The sequence below is a fragment of the Silene latifolia genome, chromosome 8, assembly GCF_048544455.1.
Source record: "Silene latifolia isolate original U9 population chromosome 8, ASM4854445v1, whole genome shotgun sequence".
NCBI classification, from domain to species: domain Eukaryota; kingdom Viridiplantae; phylum Streptophyta; class Magnoliopsida; order Caryophyllales; family Caryophyllaceae; genus Silene; species Silene latifolia.
Window position 1 is genome coordinate 8,330,240 of NC_133533.1, and position 9,216 is coordinate 8,339,455.

The window sequence follows — 9,216 nt, forward strand, 5'->3', positions numbered from 1 at the left end:
AAGTAGTATTTCCATTGCCGTGTCGCCAAATCCAAAACAGGTGGGTGTGAGCTATGTTATAACAGAGAGAATTATGGAAAAGATTGAATTATATTAAGAATTGTATAAATTATAATTACAAGTGTTAAAAGGTATTTATACACAAATAAATAAGAGATACTTAAGCTAGGGTACAGCCGTGTAATACCTTGATAAGCAAGGCAATGATAACAATTTTCCTAAACTAAAAATATACAGTACGATTACAACTTTACAAGATTTATGGCAAAAGATATAAATACAATATATATTAAGGTTCCAAGAGAATAATAGAAATATCTAGAATATAGAAGTAATATTCTTTACAAGCTAGACCTGTCAAATAGGTTGGGCGGGTCGAGTCAAAATACAGATCGGGTTATACGCGTCACGGGTCGGGTTAGGGTCAGAATACGAGTCAAGAAATAATTTACAACGCCTTTTTTTAACGATTTTTTTGATCAGAAAAATATTCTTTTAAAAATGTAAAACATATTTAAAATCAATATTTAATCATATTCAATGTTTAATTTACATTGATTATATTGAGTCATTGACAAAATTATTGGATTAAAGTTTTTTTAATAGTTATTTTAATATTAAATATTATAAAATATTTATAAAATTGACTTATTAATTGTGTTTATATTTTAAGTAATAAAAAAATAATTTTTTTAACTATTTTTTCAAATATAATATAAAAATATTAATATTTTAATAAAATCCTTGATTTACCTTTGACCCAACGGGTTGACCAATTCGGGTCGGTTATAGACCTTAAAATAACGGGTCATTTTGAATCGGTAATATGTAAAACTCAATCGCTACTCGACCGACTCCAGGTAAATTACCGACCGATATTTTCGTCAGTCGGTAATAGTGATCAACTATATAACTCGTATGACACACCAAGAAGTCACAAGTGTATATCATCTCCATATTCACAATGAATAAGAAGGAAACACAAAAAGAGATACCAATAACCTCCCAAAAAGAACTTGAAGGCCTCAAACAAGGCCTTCCACAAGTTCCTTCGAGCAACAACAAATTTGAATTAATAAACTACCAAGGTTTTTGGATTCCTGAATCGTTTCTAACTCGAATTCTCTTGATTCAAAGAGATTTCCTATCTCGAGATAGTGATCTCATTATTACCGGTCTACCAAAAACAGGCACTACATGGTTAAAATCTTTACTTTTCACAATTGTCAACCGTGCAATTTACCCCATTAATCAAAACCCGCTACTAAAAAACCACCCACAAGAGCTTGTATACAACCTAGAGAGTGATATTTACGGAGAGGCTTTTGCGTATCCGCGGCCTCAACATCTTGTTGAGCTTCCCTCTCCTAGACTTCTCAGCACCCACTTGCCCTATGCCTCCCTCCCTGAATCGATCAGGACATCCAATTGTCGACTTTTATATATTTGTCGGAATCCCTTAGACACGTCCACCTCGCTTTTTCACTTTGGAATGAGCTTCCATAAAAATATAAATAGCAAAGTGATATTTCGTTTCGAGGATCTTTTTGATGATTTTTGTGCAGGCAAGTCTATTTTCGGCCCATTTTTCGAGCACATGACTACGTATTGGAAAATGAGCTTAGAACAACTCGGAAAAGTGTTGTTTCTTAAGTACGAGGATCTTAAGGATGACCCGAAACACCATTTGAAAAGAGTGGCCAAATTTATAGGTATGCCTTTTACTCCATTTGAGGAAAGTCAAAGTGTTATTGACCAAATAGTAGAGTTTTGTAGCTTTGGAATTTTGGAGGAGTTGGAAGTTAACAAGAGTGGAGTCATCAATAAGTTTTTTGAGAAGAAAAGTTATTTTAGGAAAGGAGAGGTAGGAGAGTGGAGAAATTATTTCACACCACTCATGGTTGCGAAAATGACTAAACTTATGGAAGAAAAACTCGAAGGAACGGGAAAAGGCTACGGATACACTATGTGTATGGGAAATTCATACACAACCAATGATATGCTGCCACGTGTCTAACCTAAGTGTAGTTAGATGAGTTAGTTTAGGGTTAATTCTGTAATTTAACTTATTAGGTTAACTAGTTAACTACATGTAGTTAACTTTAATTTTGGAAGTTTTTTAATTTGCATTGATTTTCATTAATTTCTGTAATTATTTTCATTAATATAGTTAAATGAATTATATTAATTTAGTTAAACAAAACCCGGTTTTTTAGCCTAATTGAATCAATCAAAATTGATGACTAATGAACCCTAATTAATTCGTGTATTTTTTTCCCCCAAATTTAAATATAGTTTCCTTATCCTTATTCAAATGCATGAATCGAATTAAGCAAAATTGATTAAGTAATTGCTGAATCATGGTTGAACCCTAATTCAAAATCGATTTTGCATCATAAACCCTAATTCCGCAATTGTCTGAACCCTAATCCAATTAATCAAAATTGTTCAATCATGATAATCCCCATGTCAAAATCGATCAATCATGGATGAACCCTAATTTGAAAACGTAAATATTACAAAGAAATCAAGTTTAGGAATCGTAATGAAATTAATTAAAATGAATCAATTAATATGCTGAACCCTAATTGTTCTTGTCAAAATTCAATAACCCCAAAATTAATTAGATTGTTTAAAACTTAATTCAATTATATGATTGAAAATGATGATCACTGTGGATTATTTTGTTGTAATCTGCATATTTAGTGTAGAATTAGGGGAAAAGGTAACAAAAAGGGGAAAAAGGCAAAAAGGAAAGCAAAAAAAATGTTGTTAGTAAGGGTCGAACCCGCGAAGCATTAGAAGGGGGGTTAGTTTTTGCAGCTAGTCTAGTGACCAATTGAGCAAGGGGTATCAGCACGAACATTATTCATATTCATTTCATAATATAGCTCACGCAAATATAAGTCATTCTTATTAATCAGTCAAAGGTTATTTACGGTCATTATTATTTCCTTAATGGATGAAGATTTTATTTTCATATTTATGTAAATGTGCTTAATTCAAGGAAATATAAAACAAAGTTGTTTGTAGAATATTTTGTCATATCTTTAATTTATTTAATTATTCCTAATTTAAAGATTTTGTATATATTGTTGCCGTTTTTTTAGAGGTGTAGAGTAGTTGAAAGTCTTTTGCATATTTGTTTTTGGAGGGAAAAATTGGAGGGAAAAAAGGGAGGGAAATTTGTAAAGGGATTGTGTATATAAGTATCCCCTCATTGATCATTTTAGAAATTAACTCACACAATACACAATTCATTCATAAGAAAATCAATTTCGATAAAAAAAATGGCTAGTCACGATTCAAAAATGATTGCTCTAAAACTACAATTGGGTGCACTACTACAATTTTAGGCTAAGAGGACGCCCCTTAGAGTACGGTTGGAGACATGACCGTCTTCTACCAGCCTAATAATTTTGGCGGCACAATTGATCATATAAACAGGACGGTTAAGAAAGAAACCCGTCCTCTTTGCAAAAGTAACAAGGACGGTTAGTCAATAAAACCGTCCTCTTATTAATGTACAAGGCGGTTTTTTACTAGAACCGTCCTCTTAATTTTTAATAGCGATGATAAAAACTCTCATATTCCCACTACTCCAGTATTCCTTACTCCGTTTGCCTTCCCCTCTTATTCAAACACCATCACCACCTTTCGTTACCACCACCACCGCACCTCGCAAACCACCACCACCACGTTCTGTCGTTCTCCTTCATCGTTGCTCTAACGCAACACCAACGATCGCCTTCTTTCATCTACTTACTGAGGTATTGTGCGCGCCCATATATTGTTTAGTTCAAATTGATTTCGTGAACACCTTAATTGAACAATCAAATCAATTCTGCATGTGAACAGATCGTCACTTTAGATATCGATCGCGACGAAACTGTAAGTTTTTCCCCTTTTCTCAATCCCTAATTGCATAATTTCTTCAATTAGTTTTTTCATAAATCAAGTATGTTTATCATTGATCTATGACATTTGCCCCTAATCGCAATCAATTCATTATTCACTTCAATCCATGTTATTCCTGATTTTTTTTTAATATCCCTGATTTCTTTTACATAATGTACGCTAACAATTAACTTTGGCCCTTTGTTCTTTTATTGCATGCACAATCAGTTTTAGAATAATGTCTAGCTTTCAACAATTACAATGGAAGTTGCAATTTAGAGATAAGTAGTTGATTAGTTTGTCAATGGATGATTTTCTGGATATAGACATTTTGAGGTGATTTTGTCTAGGAGTATGTTGTTTGTGAATAAATAAATTGCCGATGATAAATCACCCTTTTTTGTGAACATTATTTCTTTACTTTGATGATGGTCTTGAGCCATTTTAAGGGATTAGTCACAACTCTATATAAGTGGAGAATGATGACCTAATTCAGTCTTTGATTTTTTTACAGTTAAGCATTGAGTTGTTGAGGTTAGGATGATATTCATTATAATCTTCTGCAAGGTTTCTTGATGATTTTGGACTACTTAGTTGACTTACTACATTACATATGTTAAATCGTCATTTAAGACTCAATCAAAATTGTCAAATTTCTATTTTCTTATTAAGATCCATTAATTGTTTGAAATTTTTATTCGTATTCCATGCCTTTCTTCTCCCTCTAATCTCTCAAAATTCTCAAAATTTTAATATTATTAAGGTGTGATTGCGCGGCTGGTTTTAAACGTGTGCCTTTTATCTATAATTCATCACACGATTAGAGGCTTTGGGCAGAATTTCCTATCACTATACATGTAAATAAAGTGATGGCATTATACTCCACCAAGTAAAGTTACAGATTGCAAATAATGTTTTACAAGTATTGACCTTTGCCATGTTTATACATTTTTTTCAGTTCCCTGCAGATAATAGTTTTATGTAATTTTAATGGTTTTAGTATTATTTACTGAGTTTTTTAATTATCATCTTATCAATGGAGTTGCAAATGTTAGTATTTAACCTATTTTATTCTTAAAGACATATTTACCCATCTTAAGAGAGATTAATTGATTAGATTTTACTCCAAATGTTGTGTGATGGTACAGGCACCAAGTAGTGTGAACTTTTTGCTAATTTAATTAAAATATTTCATTTTCATCACACTAAAAAGTTACTCCTTACTTTCTATGTAACATTTTCAAATAATGGTGAATATACAAAGTTTTCTTTTAGTGTCTCCATTGGGTTTTCTACTGAAAATTTATGCATAGAATGAAGTTGGCATTATGCTATATTTATCCCATTTGAATGTGATTTAAATACATCATTATTTACGTATGATTTGTACGAAATATATATGATTATTATAGGCTGTGAGGTCCATATTAAAGTAGTGGAAATGAAGGGAGTTAAAAGCTATCTATTACTAGACGAGCTCCAATCAATGTGTGAAGAGTATAAATGCTCTTCATTTCCTTTTTTTTTCTATTAGACAATTGTAACAGTGTTTGTACCAATTGCTGTGTACTCAGAATTTCGAGTAAATAACGCCATGCCCGCAAACTTTTATCCTTGATATTGTTAAATGTTTATTTGATTATGTGTCCTACCTGAAAGTATTGCGTATAAATCATGTACTACGGAGTATAAGTTTATTGTAACTCTATAAGTAATATATTTCCTTTACGATTGTATTGTCAAATACCTTTGGTTTTGAATTGTCTTTGGCACATACCAACTCATTTTCTTTTTATTTTGATAAGTTTGGTTATTTGTAGCAATAGAACTGTGGAAGTCTTTATTAATGGAAATTGGGAAGGCATTACAAGTGAAAAGTTTTTACTCGATGCCAATGTAGAGAATGATCTATGAAGGCGAGGAATCGAGGAACAAACTTGACCAAGAGTAAATAGGGGTCGGGTACTGCCATGATGTTGTTAAAAGTTATGGAAATAGTCCATGAAAGTGTTAATTGCCCATGAAAGTTTCTATTTGATCCTGCAAGGTTGGTGAGTGTTAATTGTTATAGCATATGTACTCTAAACGGCCCGTTAGATGTTATTCATTCAAATTAATATAATGTTGTAGCTAGAGAATTGTAAAAGATTATCTATATATCCATTATGCATGCCCGTGCAATTTTGCACTGATCCTAAGCTAGTAAACCGTATGTTGCTCAAGAAGTACTTAATTTTTAACCAACAATGCGATAGTTGTCTTATGCTTTTCTATTTTGTTGAATTAATTTGCTGAATAGGTGCCATGTTCTCACAATCTCACTGATAAGAGATAAATACTATGATGCCATACCATATCAGGTGAGTTTTAACTAGATTTATTGTTCACCTGATGATGATATCATCAATTATATTATGGTTGTGGTAGATTATTGACTGCTTTGACTACAATGTTTTCACGGTGAGTTGGTTTTCCAGGTTGTTGCTGTTGTGAAATCTTCTACCCAAAATGGTCTTGCAGATATAATTTTGACCTTGAAGGTATGTCGATGACTGAATGTTCATAGGAAAAATATTCATGTTAGAATGCGTATCCTTGATTTTTATATGTCTCATTTGTATATAATTGAGATTGATTAAATGTTCTCTTTTATCTTTAAGTTATTATTGTCATCAGTTTTTATGTTTGGTATTTAACTTTGTGCTATCTTTTGCAATTTGTGTTAATGAGATGATATCTTTTTGGGAAATTGCAGGAGACCCAGATTGTGGGTGAGAGCCATCGATCACGATAGGCGATGGAATTCACAAAACTGTCTCTATTGCTGCCGCAACCACCGTGTGCTGCTCCTTCGCTCTTAGCAGCACCAGAGGTATAATTCATTTTTTTCCTGCTCCAGCATAGTTAATCTATTAGTACTTCCATTACAATGATTGCTCAATTTGACTGTTGTTGTGTCCTCTTATGTATGCTATTGTTTCAATTTGTGAGCGTATTTCCCTCAAGTGGAAAGCAGTAACCTTACTTGTTTTCGTTCGTTATCGTAGTTTTTTGTGCTTGCACAAAGTTTCATGACTTTTTTCATGCTTAACTACTTAAATCTTTTTTATGTTGCTTAAAGCCTTAAACTGTTGCTATGCCCCTTCTTGTAAAACGGTCAGTACTAACTACTTAAGCTGCCCTCCCACCACCACCCCTGTATCAAACCAAACTAATAAAGTTTGTTGAACAGCTTGAATGGAAAATATGAAGTTACCGCTTCAACTAATAGTATTTTCATCTCCTAAATTATATAGTCTATGTTTTATTGTTGTGGGTTCGTTTTTTATAAGTTGTAGTTGACATGATTTCAATTTTAGTGTCCTACGCATCCCTTTGGGAGCGTCTTATGTAGATATTATGTCTGCCGAGGACGATATACTAATATTGTTCCAAGTTTACGTCCTTTAACTTGTTTCTTTGGTTTCAATATTTACTTCATTTATATAAATTACACCTGTTGATATGTAAATAATTGTAATTGTGTTTTTTGGTTACTTTGTATTTAGTTCATGATTAAAGCCCCAGAGATATACTCAGTTGAGCAATGAGGTGCGGGACATTTGGGCAACATATGCATTGCAGTTTAAGGCACAAGTACAACGCTTAAAGTATTTAGGCGGCTGAACGCTTGGATGTTATCTAGATGGCTTAAGTAATGGTGTGTGGATGGAAAAACTTGTGTTAGTGCTTGTATTAAATCGATTCGGTTTTGTTTGGTTGGATTTAGTGTATAAATGTAAGATTTCCTGGATTAAATTTAAGCTATACGACTATTGTTGTATAGGCTATGAATGAAACGATTTTTATTTCAAAGATCTATTTGTCAAAAAGCATGGATTTGTGCCCAAAAAAAATGGGCGGGCTGTATTGATAATTTCGCGCTAGATTGATATTTGAAAAAAAAATGTATAGAAGACGGTTCCTTGACCAAGCGTGATGAAGTTGGCGCAAAAATTATATCCGCCATGTGTCCAAAAGAAGACGGTTGAGACAAACAACCGTCCTCTTTGTAAATGCAAAGAAGACGGTTCAAAACCACAACCGTCCTCTTTTGAAAAGCAAAAGAGGACGGTTTGACTTTATGTCAACCGTCCTCTTAGGCAACGAGGACGGCTCAATTAAAGACGGTTGTTTTTGGATTTAAGGACGGTTTTTAACCATCCTCTTTGTTTGTTTTTGTAGTAGATGAGGAGTCGCTCAGAACGTGAGATGAAAGCACGCGAACGGGAGCTTCTGGAGACACGAAGGTTCGTGCAAGCAATGATGGAAGCTGTTCCAAAGAAGGATTTCGAAAAAGCTCTATATGGTGTACCTTGCCAAAATATAGAGTATATTTATGAAGAGGAGTATAATGCTAAGAATATAGCAATTCTACCTGATGACCATCTTAAATGGCGTCAAGTTGGTGATTTGGAGTATCTACCAATGCCAAAGGCAGACGATTGCCTTGTTCGGGATGAATTTGGAAATAACTTTGATCATCCTACACCTCCTCCACCTACGCATCCAGAATGGAGGACTAGGGATCGATATCGCTATCGTTTGCCTGCAAGACGCCTCCAATTTTAGTTTGATTTTAGTATTTTGTTTTAGCATGTTTAGTCCTTTAGTCGTTTTCCCACGTTTTTATTTTGGTCACAATTTAAGTTGTAATCGTTTGATTTAATTAAAATAAAGTTCTTATTATTTTTGTCGTAATTGGTTTATTTGTTTCGTTGGATTTTAAAAAGTTAACCAAAGTTTAAGAGTATGAACCCTAATTCAATTTGTGATAATTGATGAGCCCTAATTGAATTGTAGAAGCCTAATGATGAACCCTAATTCAAGAATTACGAACCCTAATTCAAGAAGATAAAAAATTGTTGATTCAAGATTGAATAATTAGATACCCTAATTCAATTATTGAATCCTGATGACGAAAGGGTAGTTAGCGGAAGTAGGGGAAGCATAAAAAAAAAAGTTGTAAAAGTTGTTGTTTGTGAAGTTCGAACACGGGGTAACTAGATTAGACAGATTAGACGAATTATACAAGTAACCAATTAAGCAGGGGTATCAGCACGTTTATGTTTTCATTTCATTTCATTTTATCAGTTGTTTTAATTAGGTTTTAATATATGGCGTAAAATTGGAAATTAGTAGTGTTTGGTTCTAATTAGGGTTTTAAAAACGGCAAATTGTAAATTGCCTGAATTATTATCGTGTTAATGGTAAATCCTTATGTGATTATTATTTTGTTTCCTAAAATATTGTATGTGTAACTGATTTTATGCATCAAAA

General features: G+C 33.1%; 2 protein-coding genes across 15 annotated transcripts; both read left to right on the forward strand.

Annotated features, from left to right (window-relative positions):
* The first annotated feature begins 964 nt into the window (after positions 1-964).
* Positions 965-2,017, forward strand: LOC141594601 (cytosolic sulfotransferase 5-like). The gene has a single exon (XM_074414608.1). The coding sequence runs from the start codon at positions 965-967 to the stop codon at positions 2,015-2,017; it is 1,053 nt and encodes a 350-aa protein (XP_074270709.1).
* A 1,517-nt stretch (positions 2,018-3,534) lies between these two features.
* Positions 3,535-7,752, forward strand: LOC141596270 (uncharacterized). Of its 14 annotated transcripts, none has more exons than XR_012522437.1 (6): positions 3,536-3,770; positions 3,859-3,891; positions 5,798-5,944; positions 6,197-6,437; positions 6,653-6,769; positions 7,446-7,752. XR_012522437.1 is itself a non-coding variant. In XM_074416373.1 (5 exons), the coding sequence occupies exons 1-4, from the start codon at positions 3,573-3,575 to the stop codon at positions 6,689-6,691; spliced, it is 333 nt and encodes a 110-aa protein (XP_074272474.1). In that variant the 5' UTR covers positions 3,553-3,572; the 3' UTR covers positions 6,692-6,769; positions 7,446-7,752. The 14 variants fall into 14 exon arrangements, 1 of the variants encoding a protein (XP_074272474.1); XR_012522429.1 differs by having other exon boundaries at positions 3,537-3,770; positions 5,718-5,944; XR_012522430.1 differs by having other exon boundaries at positions 3,539-3,891; positions 5,718-5,944; positions 6,197-6,257; positions 6,375-6,437.
* The last annotated feature ends 1,464 nt before the right edge of the window (positions 7,753-9,216 follow it).

What these genes read in the sequence shown, in the direction of transcription:
- LOC141594601 (XM_074414608.1), top strand. Translation starts at nt 965, where the DNA reads ATGAATAAGAAGGAAACACAAAAAGAGATACCAATAACCTCCCAAAAA.
- LOC141596270 (XM_074416373.1), top strand. Translation starts at nt 3,573, where the DNA reads ATGATAAAAACTCTCATATTCCCACTACTCCAGTATTCCTTACTCCGT. An exon ending in TCTTTCATCTACTTACTGAG is followed by an intron (nt 3,771 to 3,858) that starts GTATTGTGCGCG and finishes GCATGTGAACAG; the next exon opens with ATCGTCACTTTAGATATCGA. An exon ending in ATATCGATCGCGACGAAACT is followed by an intron (nt 3,892 to 6,374) that starts GTAAGTTTTTCC and finishes TTGGTTTTCCAG; the next exon opens with GTTGTTGCTGTTGTGAAATC.